The 25,721-nt window shown below is 39.1% G+C and overlaps 1 protein-coding gene across 1 annotated transcript in view; it reads right to left on the bottom strand.

The window, feature by feature from the left end:
* Positions 1 to 1,705: 1,705 nt before the first annotated feature.
* Positions 1,706 to 25,721, bottom strand: part of zmat4a (zinc finger, matrin-type 4a) — a 215,036-nt gene continuing 191,020 nt past the window's right edge. The window contains exon 7 of the mRNA XM_049578366.1: positions 1,706 to 4,734. Coding sequence (XP_049434323.1) covers positions 4,707 to 4,734 — 28 coding nt within the window. The 3' untranslated portion in view covers positions 1,706 to 4,706. The remainder of the gene's footprint in view (positions 4,735 to 25,721) is intronic.

Below are 25,721 nucleotides of genomic sequence, written 5' to 3'. Positions count from 1 at the left end.
TCTTAATGTCACTGTATTTTTCACCTTTTATTGCTATTGTATCTCTGCTTTATTGACTGTACATTAACATCAACCTGCCCAGGGACAAAGGATGGAAATTAGCCAATGGCTACAACCCTACATATTTACATGCAAGTGTCTATTAATATGTACTGTCCCTGTTATTTTAAAAAATAAAATAAAAAAATATGCAAGGTCACAGTGATCTTGACTTTGGACCACAAAAATCCAACCAGTTCATCCTTGATTCCAAGCGAACATTTTCGCCAAATTGGATAAAATTGTCTTGAAACATTTCTGAGATAAAGCGCTCATGAGAATGGGCCTTTGCCTTGTGTGAAGGAGCTACGTAACATCTGACTATAAATTCAGTTGCAAAGGATTGCAAAAAGTTAATTTTAACTTTGAACTGCAATGCCATCTACTGTTACCATTGCCAGTATTCTCTTTGGGCCTCACCTAATTTTACCGTCCTACTCTTGTTCACTAAAATGACACCAGGTTGGCTTTCAACCATCTCCCTGAATCCATGTGAAGGCAACATGAGACATTAAGTTATTGCACTGTAATGTAATATAAGAAGTTACTGTGCGTTCTTGTCTGTTTCTGCAACAATATTTTGGTGTTTTAAGTACATTAGGGCTGGGCACTTATATTATTATATATGCATGATACAGTACAATAAATAACTTAAGTAATTAACTAACCAAATTATTTCAGATTAAACATTGCAAGGCATGATATGTTATTAAAACAACAAATTAAGAGAACTGTGCTGTGTTGCCTTGGTGGTGGTAGTGATTTTAAATTGCTTTCTGCTTTTCCCATCTTAAAGCTGGTGGGTGACATGTTAAAAACATTAATTACTGTGATTATAATAACATACTATACAGACAGACTATAATTATTGTAAACAAGAAATAAACGCAACACGATACAAAGCAGTTTGTGTAGTTGCAAGTGTCTTTTAATCTTTTCTCAGACACAATAGAGCACATAACCCAGAGCACAAGGGGACTAGAGGGTGTATGAGAGGTGGACTTCCTGTGATGAAGGAGAAATGACTGATCCAAAGTAACCTTTGGACAGAAATGTTAATACTCCGGCTGAGCAAAAGCATTTCATTGGAGTTTTTTTTTTCCCAGACTTGCAATAACAAATCCTACGTGCACTTCTTATTTGCAATATTAAAAAACACATTTCTATAAATTATTGTTAATGTCATCAGTGGTGGCATCTCTCACATCAGCTGGCGGCTCTGACATCAGCCAGCAACAGTTCGTTTTCAGTCTGTGATGTTTTGTGATGATTTTTTTCTCTTTCTCCGCAGTATGTTTCTCCTGCACGGTGTTCAAGTCATGTCAGCTGTCAATAAACTTAGAGGTCTCTGCAAAATAAAGCGCTTTAACAACATGAGTCAAAGCTACATTTTGATCAAACACAGTTCTGCAGTTGACACAGCACTGGAAGTAACAGTAGAAGAAATCACTTATACTGTAAACAGATAGCAATTACAAAGTAATCTGATCCACAACAGTAATATATTATTCAGTTATAATTTTCCTCATGGTTCTCATTTATACAACACTGGCTTTAAAGTCAACATCTTTAATTTCTTAACAGGACATGTTAGAAAGAAGAATGCTACATAAGCTTCGAATAAGATATACGAATATATTTATATATATATATATATATATATATATAAAGCTGAATTACCCTTTAAAACACTCCACAATATCAATATTCTTTTTATAAGATCCATACCAGTTATGGTTCAGTCCATTTTATCTTATCTACCGACACATTCTACAAGACTCTGTAATGGGACAGACTCAGTACATGTTTGACTCTCAACAGCAGTGTTAAATTTCACTTATGCAACCTCCCTGAGATGAAGACCATACTGAAGTGAAAGCATCTTAACCAGAGGAATGATCTATAAGCCTATAACACTGACCACATACAGTAGACTATATGTGCTGCATTACAAAGCAAAAGAAAAATTAAAATTTGTGGAAGAGAACGTGTCTTCTAATATTTGTTTGACTTGGGTGGAACCAATTTTGGTTGTTGTTTTAGTTTATCTTAACTGAAGTCTCATTTTTGTAGCTTTGGACATCATTTCTGTTGGTAACAATGGGCCTCATTCACAAACAGTGCGTACGCACAAATCTATGCTTAAACTGTGCGTACGATCGTTTGACGCACAAATCCGGGATTCATCAATATTTTCTTACCCGAATTTGTTCTTACTCTGCGAACAAATTTAGAACTGCCTCAGACCATGCAAATGAGGAAGGCCGAACTGACTTAGAAAATGCAAACATACCTTTTAAGTACATGCAGAGTCTATAAAACCACATTCATGAAAAAGAGATTTAATTAACATTTTTTAAAATAATTAATTTACTAATATATTGGCCAAATGGATTAAATTACCATGAAATTGACACACGTTCACCCTCATCATTGTGACAATTAAAATATTAACAATGACATGAACAGAAAAACTATCACTCCATCTGCGTGCAGATGATCTGTAATGCCGACTGCCATATCCTTAAGGCTGTGGCCCGCTGGCCAGGAGGCACCCACGACTCATTTATTTTGCAAAACAGTACAGTGGGAATGCGTTTGGAGGCAGGGGCTGTGAGAAGTGGATTGCTTGTTGGTGAGCATCTTTTGTTCTAGTCTTTTATTTCAATTGTTTTAAGTTAGTATTTTCAGTAAGTCTCTATTCCGTTAATGTTAAAATGTTATATTGTTTGGGTGACCGGGCATATGGCCTTAAAACATGGCTGATGACACCATATGCAAACCCTGAAATCCCTCAAGAGGTGCGCTATAATAACATACATGCCCACACACGCGCCGTAGAGCGCACTTTTGGCGTGCTTAAGGGCCGTAGGATGTGTTTGGATCAGATACGGCCGGTGGCAAACTACTTTATACCCCTGAGAAGGGGTATAGAGAAGGGGTACCTCAATTTAGAATGGTTCTGATTTACTAACATACGCACGGTGGTGAGAACAAAATTGGCTGGTACGCACGTGTCATGAATCTGACGGTGATTTTGCACAAGTACTTATTTTTTGCGGAGAGTAAGAACATTTCTGTGCAGATATTAGTGAATGAGGCCCAATGTCTTCACCAAAGTCATTGCTCAGATTTGGGTGCATGGTGCGATTGCTCTGGCTAATTTGGACAAGAAACATGAGTTGTCAGCAGTACAGTTGTTAGAAGAAAATGTTGGCATTGTACATTTCAGCAAACCATGTATACGCTACGTTTGCACATTTCATACGTATCATATCAACATTTATAAACTGACGTAGTGTACGAGCTGACTTTGTCATCGAGAGGTGTAGGGGATGGTGGATGGCATGTTCCCTAGGTGAGACGCCTGCCAAGGTGCAGGCCGCTGTTTATGACCAACAAACAAAAGTGGTTGTGTTTTAGCCAGTCAGTGCTTTGTTTCCAGCAGCTTTTTAGGAACAGTGCCAGTGGGCATACTGGAAACACTTTGGCTAAAATGTCCACATCCAGCAGTGGTTTTTGTGTCCAAACCCAACCAAATTTTAACCACAGTGTATTTTCAACATATCCACTACATAATAATGTGCAAATATAATGTATTCATGGTTTGCTGATGTACAGTTTTGTTCTGGTGGTGGGTTGGTCAGGTTATCAGTCAGGTTGTAAACAAGAAAGCAGTTTAGCCAGATTACCTAAACCACTTTACTCTGAGTCAAAGATGAGCACTGCATGTGTTTCTTGCCTCGCCAGATCTCAGCAATAAGTTAGTGAGTGAGTTATTATTACTTATAAGAATGTTAGCTTAATCTACAAAAATAAATGTAATAATGTGATAATATCCTTTAAAGCTTTAAAAATGATCTTCTGTTTCTGTGTAGATGCAGACACATCTTATTAATTCTACCACAGTCACAGACAGAAGTCAAGCCCATAGAAGATAATACCATTACAACAAATAAGATAAGAGTCCCACCGGTGTCATTATTGCCATCAACCCCTTTAAGACACAAGGGGATTTAGCTCCACTGCAAGCACGTATGTAATAAAAGCGTTATAGCTGAGTTGCACTGTGTGTACCATACAGAATCTGAGGGCAAAGAGAATGACTGACTCAAAGTTAAAGCCCACAATGCTCAATAATGTATACCCCTCCTTTTAATTTTAAATAAATATGTTGTTTCACTCAAGTAAAAGCAAACAAAAAGAGTTAAAAACAACCCTCATTTTCTCAAGTCAAAATTCCACATACAGTACTTGTGTTGAAATGAAGTGTAATTTTAGTCCATGCATTTTAGAAAGGCTGCTGTGTATTAGAACCACTGTAATGCTCTCAGTGGAATTGAAAAACACAGCTGCAGTGGAATGTCATAGGTCAATGATTTAAGAGTGGCCAGCAATGCGGAGAAACTGTTTAAACTGTACTGTATACCGACAGGTGAGAGAGTTGATGCAGTGCTAGAGTGTTACAAAAAAATCTCTTTATTCTCCTCTTCGTCCGGTCGGCTGAAACAGACAGAGTGAAAGACAGAAGAGAGAAAAGATAGAGAGAGAGAGAGAAATGATGTGGAGGAGAGCAGAAGCGGGGCAGAGGCAGAAAAAGCAGGGCAAGCTGACCACAGCTTGTCTGACATCAATCCAGTAGTTGGTTTTTATCTTCGGGCCCACGCTCACTGGACACATATCTGATTCTTCAGACTGTTGGAGAAAGACACACAGAGAGGGGAAAGGGTCAGGTTTATCAGTAATACATTGCAAGTCTCATATTCAGAGTCGAATAAGCAATAAGCTATTTATGTAAAAACTGGAATTACAGTAGTTGTATGCCTCCACCAACCAGACAAGTTGCAGTTTACATTGTGCAGACTTTATGTAGGGAGGACTTCGAAGGAATTTAATACAAGTGTATGTTTTTGCAAAATGTGGATGCTTCACACACAACTTTAATGCGGCAGCACAGAAAATCTATATGATCCGCACAATTTCAAGGTGGACTCCCAAGTGTCAGTGTCACCAGTTTAGTATCTGGCCAAATGTCTCCCCTTCTGGGGCGTCGGTGGCTTGGCGGTAGAGCAGGCGCCCCATGTACAAGGCTGTCGCCGCAGCGGCCCGGGTTCGACTCCAGCCTGTGGCCCTTTGCTGCATGTCTCTCCCTCTCTCTCTCCCCCCTTCACACTTCACTGTCCTATCAATTAAAGGCAAAAAATGCCTTAAAAAAATCTTTAAAAAAAAAAGTCTCCCCTTCTGTTCCTGAGATATGATGTTGAGTAATGGCCAGAAAAGGGCCTTTGTCAAATATTATGATGTCTCAGTTTAGTCGACCTTTCGAATGTAAAATGCCATCACTTCTTTATTTTACCCTATTCAACATTTGTGTGAATTTAATTAATGAATTCTTGAGTTATGGCCAAAAATGTGTTTTGTGAAGTCACAGTGATCTTTGACCTTTGACCACCCAAGTGTATTCAGTTCATTCTTGAGTCCAAGTCCACTCAAGTGCCAATTTTGAAGAAATTCAGTCATTCATTCACGAGAATGGGACAGATGTGACGTTACTTTGAGTCCAAGTGGATGTTTGTGCCAAATTTAAGGGAATTCATTTGAGGCATTACTTAGATACCATGATCATAAGAATGGGACGAAAGAATGTACAGATGTACGGACATATGGACAGACAACCTGAAAACATCATACTTCTGGCTACAACTGTTGCGTCCTATTAGCCTTATTTACAAATAGTATGTCATGGATTTAGGCCTGTCATGATAATAAGATCACTGACTTATCATACGATATATGGACATCAACTCGATCATTTTGCTGAACTTGATTATTGTCAGTTGCGTTTACATGCGTGTTTGTTTACATAAGAATATCATCATAATTTTAGCAAACATGATGCCATAATAAACAGCAGGGTTTTCCCAACAAGCATAAGACCTGAGCACTGTGATTCTCCCTTTTTTTTTTTTACCACCTCCACATACTTACGTGAGTTCAAAGAAAAACAAAACAACTCTTCCAAGACAACATGGCACAGCTCACAGGCTGCCTGCAGCTGCACTTTAAGTGTGAAAGACGCACGGTCCTGATTGTCACTGGCTTGCAAACCCCTGGTAAAGAGCCAAAAAGTCCGCCATTTGTAGTTTCACCCTGCAACAACTTCATCTTCCACTCCATAAATCCACCAGTAAACAGCCCAGCTCTTAGGCTGTCCCACACTGCAGCACATCAGCCAGATCATGGAGGTAACTGTGGTGTTCCTGAGGCTACTTTCAGCTGTCTAATGGAAGGAGGCATACCTTGGTTTTTGTTTTTGTTTGTTGGCCAAATTTTGTAGCAAGTCTCAAACTGAATATTTTTTGGGCTACTCCTATAAAGTTACCAGAATTTTATATCTATACTTTGTTGTATATACTGACAGGTTATCTAATTCCAATGTCTGAATTGAATTTAAAGTCCATTGCTCTTTGAAAGGCTTTACTTGCATTATTATACTATTATATTATTACATCAGTGGCATAAAATTATCTTGAAATGACAACAATACCGTATATATATATATATATATCTATATCTAGATATATATATATATATATATATACATATACATATACATATATATATACACGGTATTATCAAACAAAAATTATCGTGATAGGTCTACATAGATTTCACTTCATAGATATCATTCCATTGATAATAATATTATGCTCACTAAGTCAGTTCCTGAAATCTGGAAATGTAGTGAGCAACCTGATGGTCAACCAAATCCATTCGGTTCAACTTTGACCTACCAATAATATGGCTAAATAGTTGTCTTTATACTTTACAGGAAGCAGCAGGTTTTATCAGCTAATGACAAGATTCAAAAATGTCTTTCTCCTGTGTGATTTATGAGGCTTTCGTTCCACATGTTGACCAAAGCCCTCTTCTTCTCTTGTGATGCCCGGTGTCAAAAGGTTGCCATCTAATACCTATTGTTGTGTGATTCAGTAGGTGAATTGAAGCCTTTCATGTATCGGTCCAGCAACCCGGACCAACACATAGCCTCATCAGATCAGTTTATCATCGCACAATTGCTGTCCTCATCTCTCCCGGGCTTGCAGAACTGATACACTTACAGGCTCAATCACTCAACCCACTGAGGACTGTGTCAAGACAAGCCGATGGCTGTCTGTCTCATACACAGTATAAACAGTGTCCCCAGTGCTCCCGTGGTTTAATAGCACAGATGGAAATAAATCTAGAGGAAACCTGCAGTATGCCCCGGTGGGGATACACGGCGGCGGCATAACCGAGGGCGAATACATGACAGAATGACAGATGCAGCGTTGTTTTTGTTGCTTTGTTTTTACTGCACATAATCAATGCAGTTTGTGTGTGTGCAGTGGGAATTGCATGTTGTCTTCAGGTGAACCACACAGCATAATCACAGTCTGCTCTGTAAGAGGGACATCCTGCTGTGTGTATCCCGCGAGGACAAAACAGCTACAACACAACAAGCTGTCACGCTTATTTTACTGGAGAGCTTAATGTGGCGGAACACAGCGATGCAGCAGAATATACAATCAGACATAAACCTGTGCACACAAAATGCCTTGATTTACTGCACTGAATCTTTGTCAGCTAGCAGATATTCTGACCCTAACCTTAAAAAAAAAACATTGAGGATTTGGAAAATTGTCGTAAAGATGTAGGTGATAGGAACCAAAGACGTATAAATCATTTCTATAGCTCCAGTATCAGTCAGTAGCACAGGGACATACAGAGCCAAATAAATGGTTTTCAATCGAATTTATTCTGCACAGCCTTCTGTTTTAAATCCAAATGTAACCAGGAGACATAAAATTAATAAAGCTGGGTGGAAACTTTGCAATCCTCTTTTCATCTTTATGTTTACTAAAAGATTTATTGGTTTTTGCACCCCTGAGTCTCTGACAAATAAAGCTATGGCAGCTGTTTTGTCACAAGAGTAACCATACTTTTTAGCATCCCACTTCGGCTAAACAAAAATCTCACAGTCAAGCTATCAAAGGTGACAAAACACAGGTGTTATGTGTTGTAATGTCAGTTCAGTGATAAGATGCTGATGCACTGAGGAGCACAGTGCAGGGCTCCTGACAAAGCTGTCAGGTAAAACAGCCTTCCACAGCGTTTCCATCAGCATTATCTCTTTCTTTATTATAGCTGACAGGTAGGCACCTGAATGCCCCTCTAAACCCCCCAACGTTTTTGAGCTACCCTGAGCTTTATAGCAGTTTAACATTTACTGGCTGGTTTCAGATTTTGCTAACCTTGTTATATATGGAATTTTAAATTATTCATAAATGTGTAGGAAAGCATATGAGGTCATGTGTAAGTGATCATGAAGATGTACTGGTAAGTTGAGTTTCATACTGTACTTACAAGTTGTAAGTTCATTCTTCATGGATTCTGCATGAAAACTCAGGTCTGTGCTTGGAAGCTTAAGGCAAAGACACACCAAACCCAAATCAAACAAGCAATGAAGGCTCACGTTGCCTGTGTCTTGACCAAAAAATTGCACTTCAACACATCGCAAAGACTACAGCAAACTAGCATCTATGTTCTGCATCTGCTTGAAAGGAAATAACTCTCCATACCAGCAGGCAGACGGTAGCTGCCTAGTCAATTAGCACATTACAACACAACCTGATATTGAAGGAACAAATGATATTTACTGTGTACTAGCAAACGATACCACAATTATAAACCATTTCTGCCAGAAAGCTAAAAGAAAAAAATCTTAACTAATATAACAAGTATGTTTTGATCTCACACCCTCTTGACTTTAGTTGTTTGCCCTTCTCACTTCCCTTTCTGTTCTCGTGCACTGAGCTGAAGTGCCAATCAGAGTGACTTATTTCACTGATGGGCTTCAAATGTTCTGAAGCTGATTTAACATGCTGAATTAGCCAAAAAATGACCAACTAGTGCTAATGGTGCAGGACACACTGCAAAAACTACAGTCATAGACACTAACTGATAGCCCAACAGTGACAGAAGGCCAACCGTGTCAGTGACCTTAAAGGTATACCATGGAGGATTAAAAAAAAAGAAAAACAATGTTTAGGGGCCAAGTTAAAATGTTGTGTTTAGAAAAAGTAACCGACAATCAATATTTTATATCAACAATGGGTCAAATGGCTGTGTGTAATGTGAAGGAGCTGCTATGGTCATGAAACCACAGAGAACTCTGATCCAATATGAAGTTCCCCTCAGCTCTACAAAGCTTTTTAACATCTTTCTGCTCACTAATTTTGATTTAACAGCCAAACTGTTATACAACCTTGTTCCCAGCAAACAGCTGGTTTCACCCAAAAAACTCACTACTACACTACTCACAGTAAATCACTGTACGCTACCTGCTCAGCACTAAACGGCAGACAGACAAACTTAGAGACAAGCTAGCAGAGGTGGGGGACTTGAGTCACATGACTAGACTCAAGTTAGACTCATGTTGCAAATTTGAGAACTTGAAGCGTGCTTAATGAACATTGATAAAAGACTCGACTTTGACTTGGTAATCATGACTTGAGACTTGAGACAGATGACTCCAAAGGACTTGACTTTTTAAAGCTAATATTGCTTTTTTCCCAATATACTGAGAAGTTATATTTTGTAGCAAACCTGACAACGCACTAGTTCAAAACAGACTGACAGAGGCCAACACATGAGGCACCTCTCACACACAGTCCAAAAATAAAATTTGAATTCAAAGATTATGTTGTTGGTGACGGCAGTGAGAAGAGAATAGCAGTATGCAAAGTCTGCAGCTCAAAAAATTGGTGACATGACAACCACAACATCCAACTTCATCCGTCACTAAGAGTCCCACAGAGAAATGTACCTGAACATGTCTTTATAACTAACTTGTTAGCTTGTGTTTTTAGCCATGGTAGTATATCAAACTTTTACAGCTCCACTCTCCAGTGCTCTTTATTAGGAGGGTTGTCCCTGATTGCAACAACATGTTGAATATCAGCAGTTAAAGGTGTTAAAAGGTGTAAGCAGGCTATAGGTGTTTTCATTAATATTAATATTTAATTGATTTAAATGTGGAAACTCATCGGAATTTCATTTAACTTGACCTGTGACTTGCTTGACTTATTGCAGGGACTTGATTTCCTGATTCTCACCACAGTAACTTGGGACTTGCTTTAACCTAAAGACTTGAGACTTGCTTCTGACTAGCACGTGTGACTTACCCCCACCTCTAGTAGTCGGTGAGCATAGTGGAGCATTTTCTCAGGAGTTGGTAGAGACCAAAACAGAGCTAAAAGGCGGGGGAATATTGGACTTACATTCATCAGGTGAGCAGAAACACAGCCTCAAATAAATGCTGATGTTGCTCTGTGTCAGGTGGATATGTAGAGATGGACCTTCATAAAGTGATAATATTTAAATATTCAGCAAACCAACAGGAAATGCTAGCACAGCTACACTTGTCTAGAATTTCAAAATGAAATGTCAAAAAATAAATTAAATCCTTTGCCAAATCCCTTGTCTCCCTCACATCACCTTGCAACTTATCAACGACACTCTCTTTTTGAGACACTGCTTTACAAGGCACTGTGTACACAGTGTGTCCACAAAGTAAACCTGTTAGCACAACCATGCATAATTTTTACCCTCGAATAAAGAAAATTAATCTTTAAAAGCAGAATATACAGGCATATGCCTATGCATACATATGAGCTTAATGATTAATGTATAACCCCAATTTTCATGCACATGGAAGAAGATTCAGTAGGTACTCTCATGACAACATTTTACAGGTATAACAATACAAGTCCAAGGCTTGTTTCTCTCTCCACTTTCATTATAATAAAACTGAAAAGTGAGCTGGTGTGATATCAAAATGAAAGAATATTTGAAAACAACATCTCCACAGCACAAATAGCAGAAACAACCTCAAGACCTCGGGGAAGAAAAGCCTTGAATGGGGAAAAATGCACCTTTTTGAGAAAACCAGTAATGGATTTCTTCCATTTTGTATTCTGCTTTAATTCAAGGTGCTCTACACTTCTGGTGTCATTCATATCTATAAACGTACACTCAGTCTTACGCTTTGCAGTGCCGTAAAACCGTTCTTAATTATAGTGCATCCAGGATTAGGTGGAATCTCCTCTTTTCATGATTTCCCATATGAAACATACTGCACAATGATCTTATTCAAAGAGTGCGTTTTCCCCTTCAGGGCATCATTACATTACATCAATTCTTCTGACATAAAAGCGTATTTAATTTGATATCATGCAGCTGGCAGTTAAAACAGAGTGTGCTTCAGTGTGAAGGTCTCAGGAGCAGAGTTCAATTTGTCCAATTTAGTACCTCATTACACCAGTGAGCCATCTCACAGCCTGCAGCTGGATTACAAACCACCTTTGAGACCTGTGCTTACATTCTTGTTGTTTGTGGGGTTAACATAGCCTGCGGCGAGTGAGGCTGCCTGGTCAACGGCAGGTCAGAGGTTTGATCACTCAGAAGGCAGCGTGTTTGTCCCTGTGGGCTAAAAAATATCAGATCACCATGTTTTTGAGCACTCTCACATCCTGACTAGCAGATTGCAGCATTGGTCTCTTGGTCATCCCAGCAAAAATTGTGTTTTATTATTTTTCCTTCTTTATGTGCCTCTGAAATTCTCTTGTTGGCTTCTAATATAGATGCATTATACATTTTCTGATGAGTAGTTAAAATTAATGATAGATGATGTGAAAGTACAATTTAGGCCTGAAATCCAGTTAAATTTTTCAATAATAAAAACTCTATAAGGAGCCAAACAATAGTAAATAGTTCTTACAGAAGGACTTCTGGAGGTTTTTGATATAACTGTTCATCGGTGATACGCGGGTCAGTATTTTTTAAAACCTGCACCAACCCGGCTCGTTATGAGAGCCAATCCACCCTGCCCAACCCCCAAACATATGCTTTAATCAGTCACCCAAACTGACCCACAAACTGGAGCTTACAGTTTCTGGTAATGACCAGTGCTAATAACAACCTACTTGCTGTTGGCTATGTTGTATGTCATTTCCAGTAAAATGACAATGTAGAACATGCATGTATTTTAGAGTACAAAGGTAGTATTACAGCAAGTACTCACCCATCTTATCAGCGGTTATAAATTAAGTATGATCTTGTGGTTTGTTTCCGTGAGCACAAAGCTGATAGGTACAGTTGTTTGTTTACTTCACTTAACAGAAGTGCATAAAGAGCCAATTCTTGCCAATTGTTGCCCGCTGACACGGAAAGAACATGCAAACTCTGCACAGAAGTGCTTCCCCACCCCAAGGTTTGAACCCCCCACCCCCGGGTTTCAAACAAGGAACCCTCTTGCAACGCTAACCACTGCACCACAGTGCCGCCCTACCGTTTTTTTAATTACTAATACAGTATTATATTTCTAAAGCATTAGCAAGCAAAATAAGTAAGCAAATATTCACAATAGCCATAAGACACTGTAAGAATTATACATTTCTGGAAAACATGCATATGTTATATTTGCGCATTTCATACGTATCATATCAGCATTCCTAAAGTGACCTGGTATATAAGCTGACTTTGTCATTGGGAGGTGTACGGGATGGTGAATGATGCGTCACCTAAGCGAGAAGATTTGCAAAGCTGCAGACCAATGTTTAAGGACAACAAACAACAAAACCTGTTGTTTTTTAGTGAGTCATCACTGCACTTTCAACGGCTTTTTACCCAGCAAACATGATTTGTGTGATTTGTAGCAATCCACTGCTTTTCAGTCAGGGACAGTGCCACAAAAAGAGGCTGTATTTTCGTACAATCACCTTTTTGTTTTTTTTAAATATTTTTTTGCCTAAACCTAATCACATGCACAGCATTGTTGAAATGTGAAGCTTCATCATATCTTCTACATAACAACATGCAAGTAACATATCTGTGGTTAGAAGAAACACATTTTTTTTCTGGCGATTGGGTTGCAGTCATTAGTGATGCTCAAATGTTGCTTGAATCAACACAGAAAAATTCAACAAAGGGTTACAACCTAGATTATCTTTCTTGTGCCAGCAGTGTGTCAGCTCATACGTAGCTTATTTTAATGTAGTGTGGAACTTATGCTATGAAGTGAAGTTGTAAGTAAAATCACACCTGACCATGGAGGTTATTTAGAAACTAGGGTCAAGATTTAAGTGTACACCTTCAACAAGCAGCTGTAATTCTTTCCTCATTAACAGCAGTTAGAAAGATGGCAGGCACCTTCACATTTATGTTGACAGTGACATGCACATTCTCTACTATATACAGGTATGTTTACTTTTATGTGTGATTTTATGCTGAGTTAAAATGCCCTTGGTTAACACTTGTAACAGAACATGTTTCAGTGTTGACTTCAGTAGAATCTTTTTGCCAAGATGGAAGTATCTGTGTGTGAAACAGTCATCTTCATTTAAGCAAAAGCATCAAAGCACAACATAAGCTAACAATAAATGATCTTTGGATTATTAATAATGACAACACATCAATTTTAGTTTGTTCATATGTGAAAGCATATAATATCTCTTCTTTTTAGTAAATTGGTTGTACATTTTCATCACTAGTTCCTCGTGGCTTTCTCCCTACTTGAATGCTTCCTGATAGAACAATCTTTGACGGAATTTTGACTACTGTTTAGTTTGATTTGAAACTAGTTACAACAGATTTAGGGTTGGCTTTACACTGGAACTTCCAGTCAAACATACGTTCAGGCTCCTTAGTATGTTGATAGACAGGATGTGCCAATTTTAAGCCTCTCGTAGACATTGTGCGGAATAACAGCATTGTGTTGGGACCAATAGGGTTATGAACTTTAGTATAGAGCACTGTAACCTGTGTCAGCTCAAAGTCAGTTAAGATGCCTTCTTTAATCCCATGCATTTACTGCAGAATGGATACCTCTTATCAAACTCACTGGAACAACCTTATGGGTACATTTGATGTCAACAAAAAGCTTAGTGGCAGTGGCAGTGTTAAATAAAGCGATTATCATTTCTTAAGCTACTGTCGCTCAGTGAGAGAGGGAGAGGAATAGTCTGTAACAGGTTCAGTCACGGCAACAGGATGGCTCAGTCACAGAAAATTAAATATTCATGTTAACATAACTCAAAGAAGGCCTTAACCTGCATGGGAACTATTGCCAGGTTATTCTTTGCATGTATACAACACTTAATGCCAACGATGGGTCACTAAGTCTAATTCTTATAAGCAGATCAGTCCTTGAATATTCATCTGTTCTAGAGAGACCACCCTGTTGTATTTCAAAGGTCGTCAAAGACAGATAATGCTTTGTCATGCCCCTCGTGTGTCTACAAATGCACCGGACTTTATACAAATTCCAGTATAAACCCATGTGCATCAATGTTGCCACTGAGAGCATCTGATGTAGTATAAAGAGCAAGAAAGTCCACACCCAGGAGACGATGTCCCATGTGAAACCCAAAGTCAGTGTTGTTTTAACTGAAAGTTGGTACTGTTTTTTAGTAATGTCATGTAAATTGCACCCATCTGTGATGTACTTATGTGACTTAAAACACATAGTTTTGTTGCTTAAACCTAACTGCAATTCTTAGACAACTTCAACCACATGTTACAACAACGGTTGGGTACCAAAACCCAGTGCCAGTATGGCATGGAGAGAGAAAGGGCTTGGGTGCGTTGCGAATCACATACAATTTCCTTTTTACTGCAGCTGCCCTTAAAATGTACATATTGTACTTGCATGTGCAGTATGCACACAATTGGGACATACTACTTTCTCATAACATTACACCCTGAACTTTGACCCTATTACTCATATATCCGTTACCATGGAGGTAAAAAAAAAAACGCTGCTCACTGAGCTCACCAGAGATGAAGGTAAACCTGGAGAGCTCTGCTGTTGTTACAATATGTAATAACTGCATGCATTGTAGATTCTAATATATTTGTTCATGATAGTAAAATAGCATAGGCTATACATTCCTCTATCAGTTTATAAATACTTAGGCCCCTTTGTTGTTGGTTATATTTATGATTATTTTATTCAATTAAACAATTAATATTCCTATTATTACTAATCAACTGGCCACTAGTCACCTGAATGTTCTGTCATCCATCATTGCCACTTCTGACAATGTGATGAATCTTTCGCTGCAGAGGATTGTGGGTCAGAACTGGAGAAGAGAGTATGAAGTGAAGCCTAGCAGTGCAGTGTGTCTACAGCTGGGGCTATTTGTCAGTGAATGAATGATTCAATTCCTCAAATCCAAGTTCCCGCAAACTTAAAGTTAGTGAGTGAAGTCAGGTACCATTTAGGCCAGTGTCAAAACAGCACTATTATCAGAAAAAACCCAAACAATACGTAGCCCTAGTTTTGAGATTCACCCAGAAGACATCACATAAAGACACTGAATGATGCATCTCATAGAGACCCAAAGGGGTGTCTTTGGCGTCCATATCATGCATGAAGGTTGAGAATGGGCCGGTATTTGATGACCTGGGATGAAAACTTGTTGGAGACAATGTCTTCCAATACAGGACCACAAAGGCTGTTAGTTAAAGCTGCAATTGTCAACCATATTTACATTTGTTGTTAGGCGGCGACCTCTATTGAATGCAGTTATTATAATGAAAGCAAAGAAGGAAGTCGGGTAATGTAGTATAAAGGTCATTTTGGATGGGAGGGAGAAGAGGTGGTTGGTTCAAGCAACAACAGGACTTTCACCCAGGAGACGGGTGTTCACGATATAGCCTATGTCAGTAACAAACTTAGATATTTTAAGCTAAACTATGATATTTTTTCTGTACCTAACCACATAGTTTTGGTGCAACTTGAACCGTTCATTAATGGTAAGTTTAAAACTAGAACCGTTAATGGTCATATACAAGCAGTCATCCACCAGTAGGGGCACTAATTTAGGAAACACTCCTGCAGGTTGTATTAAAGTGTAGGAACACATGACCTGTGTGGTTGTATGGGCTGGAGGACTTGTTGGTTTGACAGGAAACTGTACAGAGGCACATTTAATAAGGCAGTATCGGTTATTTAATAAATTCCTCTCCAGCACAGCATGGTGTCTCACATTTTACTGATGAGTACTTTGAATAGATTAATCAGTCAAGTGAGGGCAATGAGAAAAACATCTTAAGGCTTTCTTGGTGTAAGGGGTAAGTGTAGATTCAGTCGCTGAACTCAGACTTTTGCCCGAGTATCTGAAATCCTTGCTGCTTTTTGCCTTCCTCTCCATCAAAATGTCAGTGCTCAAATGTGCATCCTCCCCAAACTGACAGCAGGACAGGCTTTTAAAGACGCTTGGGGATGATACATGGCCTCAAGCCCAGCCTTCAAATCCTACTGCTCCTCACACACACACACACACACACACACACGTACACAGATTTAAAGTCGAGAGAAAAATTTTTTTAAAGCTACTGTATATCAAGGTTCTCAGCATCCTCTTAAGCCAAAGAAGGGTCTCATAAGTAATTCACCGTGTGGTCGGTGTAGGTTACACAGTTGCACGACCTCCAACGGCCCAAAGAAACCAAACCACCTTGCTGCATCAACTCCCCCAACGTGGCTACCCTGCAACTTATGTATTCCTGTGGCGTGTGACAAATTGTGTCAGCACATTACTCTAGTGAAGCATTTTTCATGCATAATTCATCCTAGAGCCTACATTCCACATGGACATTTTCAAATCCCTTTGAAGTTAATTCCCTCTTCGTGATAAACAGCCTCGCTCGCTTTGGCTGCGTTGCAGCTTATGATTGTCTGTGTCGTCCGTGTTGGAGGAAGTCACCTGTCCGAAACAATTTTACTGTACAATGCTGGAGTGCTGGAGAGATTTACATCTAATAATCCACCATGCAGAAAAAAAGCAGGAAAAAGCCTCCTGAGTACTTTGGTGTGTTTGTACATTCAAGGGAAATACAAGGATAGATTAACATGTTTTACACTTAACTACACACACACGCGTGCGCACGCGCACACACACACACACACACACACACACACACACACACACACACACACTATTCCTGATAATGAATTACTGCGGGACATATCAGAGGGTGCTGAAGCTTCTTTCAGCTGCAAAAAAGTGACTTTCACTGCTTGCAAAAGAAAAAAAAGAAGGCATACTCTAAAAGGGCTGCCACCTTATAGTCAACCAAATGTTAGCTGATCAGAAAGGTCGTTAGTTGGCAAGAATTCATTGGTCTCTTACTGTAATTGCAGAAAAACAACAAAAAAAAAACAAATGTGAAACTCTATTAGGAGCTGCACCTTGTCAAAATAAATCAAAACCTTTATGACTGGACCATGTGGGAATTTGATTTGAAAGGACATACACAGGAAGAGGCCACGCTCAGCACGTTACAAACCAATCACAGCCAACAGATATCTCTCTCCCTTCTTTCGTAAATATGTCTGATAAATATGGAAAAGTTGATCATGTAAATGCAGGGCTACCTAGAGAATTATATCCAACCCAAGGATGATAGGCCTATAGACTTGTAAACAGCGCCTGGAAGAAGATCAGCTCTGCACTTAGGATTTCAGGTAAATAGGCTATACAGTGCTTAAGGTTGCTTAGCAACCTCAGATGCAACCTGCCACCGTGCTGTTGAGAGCTGGCACAGAATAGGCACAAGAGTAGCGCCCAGCGCCCAACCTCGCATTTTCCAGGTAGTTAAAGACATGTGTATGGCCCGTGATTTACACCTCTGGTACCTGCGGTTATCATACAGGCTAATTAATAACATGTCAGGCAGGAAATCCAAAATGTGGGATCATTTTGAGAAGGTGAAGGACGAACCCAAGGTGATATGTAAACTATGCAGGCAAACATTTGCCGACTACAAACATGATGTATCATCTGAAACATGTCAGTAGCTACATTCCCATTAGCCACTTAGCGCAATCATTACTGCTTTGGTGACAGGGTAATTAACAGGCGGCTCGCTCAGTGTGTGACATGCACTTGTAGATAAAATAAAAGCCTATATTAATGAAGGTTCATTAGTATGGTTTTGTATTTCTCTGTAATGTGTTAACAATGTTACTGATACTATTCCTTCTCACACCTTGAACTCAAACCATTGTGTTACCCTGCCCAAAATATACAATTTAATAATTAAATTAATATCGTAAACATGCGGGTGACTAGTCGCCTAATAGCCCTATTGGTCAACCAGGAATATTCTTAGTCAGGGGCAGCCCTATTCTTCAATATCTCGCTGCCTTGAAGATCCATCGGAGAAAAGCTGTTTACACATCTACTTTTCTGCATCCAGTTTTAAAAGTCAGAAGGAAAGGAGTCAAATGGGCCCAGTAATGCTTTTCTAAAGGGTCACTGCTCAGTCCAAGGGGAACAATTAACAATACTGTAAAAGTGGTGAGAGCTCAAAAAAAAAAAAAAAAAAAAAAATTAATTAAATTATATGGATAACAATTTGGGTGATCGTCAGGACTGCGCCATTTACAAATGTTTTACCCAATTTACTGCAGCCCATTACTGTGGTACTCAAATGTATCACAGTAATGGGCTTCTCCATTATTCTAAAACTGCACTTTCATTTAAAGTAGAATTATATTTAGTGGGGAATGTTTTCTACTTATGGTAACAGTACCAGTGAGTCTCAGCTACAACCCAATCGGCAAAATAAATATTGGCAATGTATGTTTTTGTGAGATATGTTACATTTGTACGTTATTATATGACTCTATGTTTCTTTACATTTCAACAAAGTTGTGGTTAACATGTGGTTTGGTTTAGGCACAAGAACCCATTACATATGGCTCGGCAAAGACCAGGTTTTGGCTTAAAACATACGCTTTTGGGGCTACTATCCCAGCAGGAAATGCAGTGATGGCTCGTTAGAAATAACCGCTTTACGTGGCACCAGAACATGCAGCAATAGTTTAGTAAAAATATAACACGGATACTTAGTGTAATTGCTAACATTGGTTAAAAAGCACTAAACACAAAGTACCGCTGAGGCTGATGGGAATGTCATAAGTTTTGCAGGCACTTGGTCACAAACTAAAATAAGTTGAAATTTTGACATGATAATGAAACAAAGGTAAGAGATTACCAAAATTATTACAATTCATCCTGGGAGGAACATGGATTTGTGGAGATGAGTAGATGGATTTCACTCCAAGCCATAAATGCAAAGCTCATGGTGGTACTAGGAGAGAAGTCAGTCTGGACTGACGGACTGACCAACTGACCATCACTTTTTGGGGCATAGTGGGGCACAGCACGGTTATAGTGACCAGACACTTAATGCTTTACAATGGTTTTTGTCACAATGGCATGCTCTGGCTCAAACACTGTGCATCTGTATGTTATAAATACAGACTCATCTTCTTTGATAGCAAGAGATGATTTCCAGCATTTTAAAACAGAACAAAGTGAATATGTGATTCCCTTCGGTGAACGACAGGGCATTAAATGATCAAGGGTCGGCCTATCATCTAGCCTCAGTATCAGTAGGCGCCAGGGGAGAACATCAGCAGAAGAAAAAAGTAGAAAGAAAAGAAGAAAGCAGGTGATTTGACAGGCACTTGCCACACTCGGAGGCTGACAATTGCCTGCTCTGCAGCCAACTGGGTCCCTGAGATATTTCTCTCTGCAGTGGGGAATAGGAGCTTGATGATTGGGGAAATGAGGCTGAATAATAAAAAGCATGACAATCTCTCCCTGTGCTGTTGCTTCCTTTGTCCTTGGTCCCAACCTGTGATGACTGTCATGCCTGGGAGCTGCTGTTGTCATCAATACCTGCCTGCTTCACACACATAAAGTGCTTTGTAAAAATCCCTCCGCTGAGCAGCTAATGGATGCATGGTGTAAAAAACGGCCCGGCCATTCGCAGAGCTCCCGCTGTGCATTGTTGTAAATCACAGAGCCATTACATGGGTGATGAGTGCTGGGAAAATACGAGCGCTGAAAATTCCCCTTGCTTCAGCCCAGCTGTTTTGTGCTTCCACACACAATGCAATGTACACGCTCAATATTTAGCCCTCCAGTGCCCTCAGAACCACAGGTGCTCTAAGTCATTTCCCACAGCTTCCCACTGATGAGATCATTTCAAAACACCATCTCTCCTGGCTTCTCTTGTTCTCTTTCCATTTTCTATGTTGGATGGAGTTGTTAGCTAAAGATCATTCAGTAACTCACAGGGATAGTACAGTATCATTTTTCTAGTCAACTACTTGCAGTGGTCTGCATCAAGAGGTTTGGCATGGCAGTGGGAGCCAAGTAATACAGGAAATAATAAAAGAACCTTCATAGAACTTCCAAACCCAAAAGTAAACATGTTAACTCGCCACCATGTGATGCTTTATAATAAAGAATGCAAAAGAAGCAGTGTAGGATTTTGCCCTCATGTTCATGGTTATTTTATGTATGTTGGAAGTGTCCATAATTTCATCTGAACAAGCAGGTCTCAATTTGTGAGAATAAGGCATTCTTCCCAGTTGCAGTACAACTTTATTATTTCATAGGCTCCTGGCACAAGCTGTGCACAGACAAATATTAATAATGCACTTGGCTGTTCCCATCAATTCATAATGTAAATATTACACTGTAAATATCACATGGTGATAGCAGGGTGTTGATATATATCACTGACAATGATAGTTTGACATTTTGACACTGCGATAATATCGGCACATCAGCTGTATCAACTGATATTGGCTTTAAAATGAACTATTAGAATCGGCCATCATGCTTTTTCTTAATTTGCACAATTAATGAATATTACATACAATGAAAAGTATTGTGTTTCATGTCTCCATCTGCTGGTGAGCCACCATGACAACAATATGCATGCATAATATGATGTTAATTACACTACAGTACAGACAGGAAAAAAGATATCGGATATATCGACATCAATTATTGGCCAAATGAGTTGTTACATATCAGCATATTAGATACTGGCAAAAAATCCAATACTGTGCATCCCTATTTAGCACATTTAACATCTTAATGACAAATTGCCTTCGTACAGTGTGACAACTGGAAGGTAGCTGCTTATTGTTTAACTTGTAAAATGTAATTAGGCCAACCAGTTCTCATTCACAGGAGGTCAAATACCCAAGCTTTGTCATGGCCCTTGGCGTCTCATAGCGATGCAAAGGGCACCCTTTAGCATCTCTATGTAACGCACAGCTTAAAAAAACACACTGTAGCATGTGGTTAATGCTGTGAAGGGGTCTGGGTTTAGGCAACAAAAGTACTCGGTTAAGTTTAGAAAAAAAATCATGCTTTGTTTTAAAAGAAGTACGTTTGCTACCTAATGTGATGTAAATGGTGATGATTGTAAAGTAAGCGACAACCTCCGAGGCTGAAAAATGAAACAAATGCATAAGTGCCCAAACTGCTGTTTATCTAATGGCCACTTTAGGCTGCCTGTAAAACAGAGTAAATCCCCATAGACCACCATGTGAAAAAGCCCAACTTTACAGCAGAAATAAAAATGTTTATAGCCTGGTAGAAAAAAGACAAAACGTTTTGGTCAGTTTTCCAACGACTATTTAGGCACCAAACAGGGGAGTTTTTTTTAGCAACCAGCTGCTGTGTTTCCACTGGGGATAGCGCCACAAAAAATAGCTGTTAGTTACAAATACATTCCTGTGTTTGCTGCTGGGATAGTGACATGAAAAACAGGTATTTTAACATCCGTTATATAATAACATACCAAAATACAATACAAACATTCATTCTGGTGATTGGGTTTGTGAGTTGAATTTTTATAAAGATGCCCCAATGGCCATTTTGTTTACATGTCAAAATAAGCACAAGTCAATTTCCCAGCAGAGACTTTAGCTCCATCACAGCTGTACCAGCCCTTGCATACTGTACAGAAAACAAATGGTACCAGCTGAGTCTTGCTTCCTTTTGAACAGACAGAGTAAATATGTTGTCTGAATTGCAATGAGGGAAGCTGTCAAGGCTTATTAGAGAGCGTTCTTTCATGCTTTGAAGATGTGATCATTTGTATGCGCATGTTTTACTTGTTTGAAATAGGCTGAATGGGAGGGAAGAATCACGCTGGTCGTGATGGTGATTTGTGGCAGGCAGGATAGAGCCTCAAGGGGCTGATTGCTCCCCAGGCTAGCCTGCATCGACTACCATGCCTGAGAGAGCACTAAAGGAAGAGTGTGGATAGACCTGTCAATGGCACCCAGAGGAATTCTCCATTGGGTTGCTGCTGTGTTGCTGCCAATTATAGTCAATAGGTGGGAAATCACTAAAAAATAGCATGCAGTCTTCAGACTTATAATTATGAAGTTGATAGTGAAACTACATAAACAGCCCTGTTTGACATTCATATTTTAAAATCTGAGAAAAGTAAATATTAGATTGTGATAGCAGAGTGCTGTTGTTCATCAATGACAGGAGAGTTTGACATTTCAGTGTATTCAACATCAGCCAGATGACAAATCGCCTCGAGCTAGAGTCTGACAGACAGAAGAGAGCTTCTTATTGTTTGACTGGGGCTATAAAAATACAAATGAACAACTTTGTTTGAAAAACCTGTTCCATACAAAGAATTACTGTTTATTTTTAGAAGTGAAGCACTTACTTTAGCTGTTCACATTTGAATAAATCTTTGTATTCATCATTTGTGAGGACAAAGCTATGAACCAATATGCATATGTGGGTGAGCCACATAGAAACAGAATGAGAGTTTGTGGTTGTTGTGGTGACAACATGCCAGTAACACTTTACAATAACTACACAAAAAATGACTAGTTACTAGGGAACTAATGAGGAACGAAAGAGTTACAAACCATTAGTTAATGGTCAGTTCTTGAGTAACTCCCAATCAAATGCCATACAGTAGCTAATTATTAGTTATCAGTTGATGAATTATTAATGACTAAGGTAACCGATGGGGAATGAATGAGGAACTGACTGTTAGCTAATGGTCAGTTCTTGAGTAACTCCCAATCAAATGTGATAGAGAAGTTAATTATTATGTCATAATTAGTTAACTGATGATGACTGAGGAAACAATTTGTTTTTTGTGTACCTTATTGTACACACACTAATTTGAGATGCTAATGAACAGAATTATGAAGCAATTGAAATAGCAATCCTCAATTTCTTTGGCAACAGAAATAGTGCACGAAAGATGCCTCTCCATGCTTCATACTACTCCACTGCTAATTTGGTCCTCACTATAAAACCTCACCTCAGTGAGTTCACGCCCATTACAATGGGAAATTCAAGCAAAAACCACCAAACTTCATTGAAAATACAGTCATTTTACTTAGGACATGGAAGTTGCATTTCTGCTGCCTTGATCAGTTAGTTTGTGAGGTAAAGCTGAAAAAACTATAGTGTGCACTTAAACTGATATTGACTTTTTTTCCTTTGTGCTGTAACAGCAGCAGTACATTGCTTAGCTTTCATTTGGTTCATCAAAGATGCTAGCAAGGCAACACAGTACATAAAATAAGCCCAACAAAAAGGACAGTCCATCATGTTTAACTATATATGTATCTTTAAAAGCTACAGTTACAATTGCAAATAACAACAGAAAAAACATGTTTGCCAATTTCACATATCTCTGCAAGTGAAATCAATTGCCAGTTGTCTACCAGGAAATGATTGTTGACATTACCATGACATCACTGTGATTCAGTCTATACTGAAGTTAGCCCATTAAAACAGTTGCAATGGCAAAGGTACACAGAAAAATGGCCACTGTTCTGACCATCCTGCTACGTTGATTTGAATGGGAATGTCTGTTCTACTCTCATTCTATGTCTATAGAGAGCCAGTTCCATTGGGTGCTGTGCACTTTCAGTGAGTAAAATATGCTTATTATCATTATCATCATCATCATTATTATTATTATTATTATTATTATTATTATTATTATTATCATTTTGTATTTATGATTATGACAAAACCATTTCTTCAAAACCAATCCCTAATGATAATTTATTCATCTTGAATTCATGGGCAGATGTGCTCAGTGTGCCCAGGGACTGAAGAGAGATGGATCTCTGATCTTTACTCACGGAAGAGGATTTGTGACTAGACTGCTTAAAATAAATTGGCCAAGGGCTTGCTGTCTGCAGTCTGCTTTCACTGCTTACTCTCCATCTGTGTGGTAAAAATTATTTTTAACAAGCATATTATTGTAAATAGCATTTATCCATACATCAAGCCTTGACTATTTGAGCGATTTGACTGACTCTGCACATTTTCTCTGGAGCAGAAATGGGACTTAAATAGAAAAAAGTCACAGAAAATTATCTGACCCGCCAATCCCAAACACTGTGACAACATACCCAACAGTCAGGACTGTAGACAAGGCTTTCAGAATACTGAGATCATAAGTCCAAATTCTGTAAGCAAAACTTCACGTACATTTTGTTTAAACACAAGCTGAAAAAAAATCTATGAATTCCTTGATTTAACTTATATTTATATATTCTGTAAATTGTATCTCCCTACTTTATGGCCTGAAGCCAGGTAACATTTACAATTAATATATTTCTTTTCTTTTTGCTTAAAAATGTTAAATACAGTAAAAAAGACCAATATTATATTATATTATATTATAGTCTTAAACATGTAGTTTGTGTACAGTAAAGTCTTAATGTCATCATCCAGATGTCATGTGTGATATGTGGAATATACTGTAAAGCCCAGCATACACATGTCATGTTTTGGTCGGCCGGCACAGACATTCGCACAGTTGAAGCAGAGCCACGAGCCGATTCGCCGACATCTGTGCATTTATCCCTCACTGCGCCTGCGCGAAGACATAGATCACCATGGTGACGCGTCGGTGGACTGTAAATATGGAGGCCAGGTTGGTTGAGCTGTAGCAACAGTATGAGTGCCTGTTCGACGTTTCTTCTTCCACCTACCACGAACGCTATCAACGAGAGAAACGCTGGCAGGAGATAGCCAATATTCTTCAGCTGCCTGGTAAGTTTTTTCTGCTCTCATTTTCAAGCAAGCGCAACAAACATACAAGCTAGCGTGCTAGACGAGGTACAACACACACACACACACACACACACACACACACACACACACACACACACACACAGAGGGTGCACCTGGCTGTAGCAGGCTTACCTCCAACTCTCGTTGTAAAATGGACAAACCATACTGTCCACGTCTCTCAAGCCATCTGTGAGTCCATATGCGCCGACGCCTCTTCTTTTTGGATGTTTCGGCACACAGTATAAATTATCAAAGCAAACCGCTTGTCCTGCACTTCCAGAACAAATCGGAGCTTCCAAATGTATCTTTATTGACAGCTGTCAACGGGCAGGACAGTCAGCAGGGGCCGATGAGCGGTTTTCACCCGTACAGTGTGAGCTCTCTGATCGTGCTTGATCACACATACAGTACAGGCCAAAAGTTTGGACACACCTTCTCATTCAATGCGTTTTCTTTATTTTCATGACTATTTACATTGTAGATTCTCACTGAAGGCATCAAAACTATGAATGAACATATGTGGAGTTATGTACTTAACAAAAAAAGGTGAAATAACTGAAAACATGTTTTATATTCTAGTTTCTTCAAAATAGCCACCCTTTGCTCTGATTACTGCTTTGCACACTCTTGGCATTCTCTCCATGAGCTTCAAGAGGTAGTCACCTGAAATGGTTTCCACTTCACAGG

Source organism: Epinephelus fuscoguttatus, linkage group LG6 (genome assembly GCF_011397635.1).
Source record: "Epinephelus fuscoguttatus linkage group LG6, E.fuscoguttatus.final_Chr_v1".
NCBI classification, from domain to species: Eukaryota; Metazoa; Chordata; class Actinopteri; order Perciformes; family Serranidae; genus Epinephelus; species Epinephelus fuscoguttatus.
This window is presented reverse-complemented; position numbering and strand designations above follow the sequence as displayed.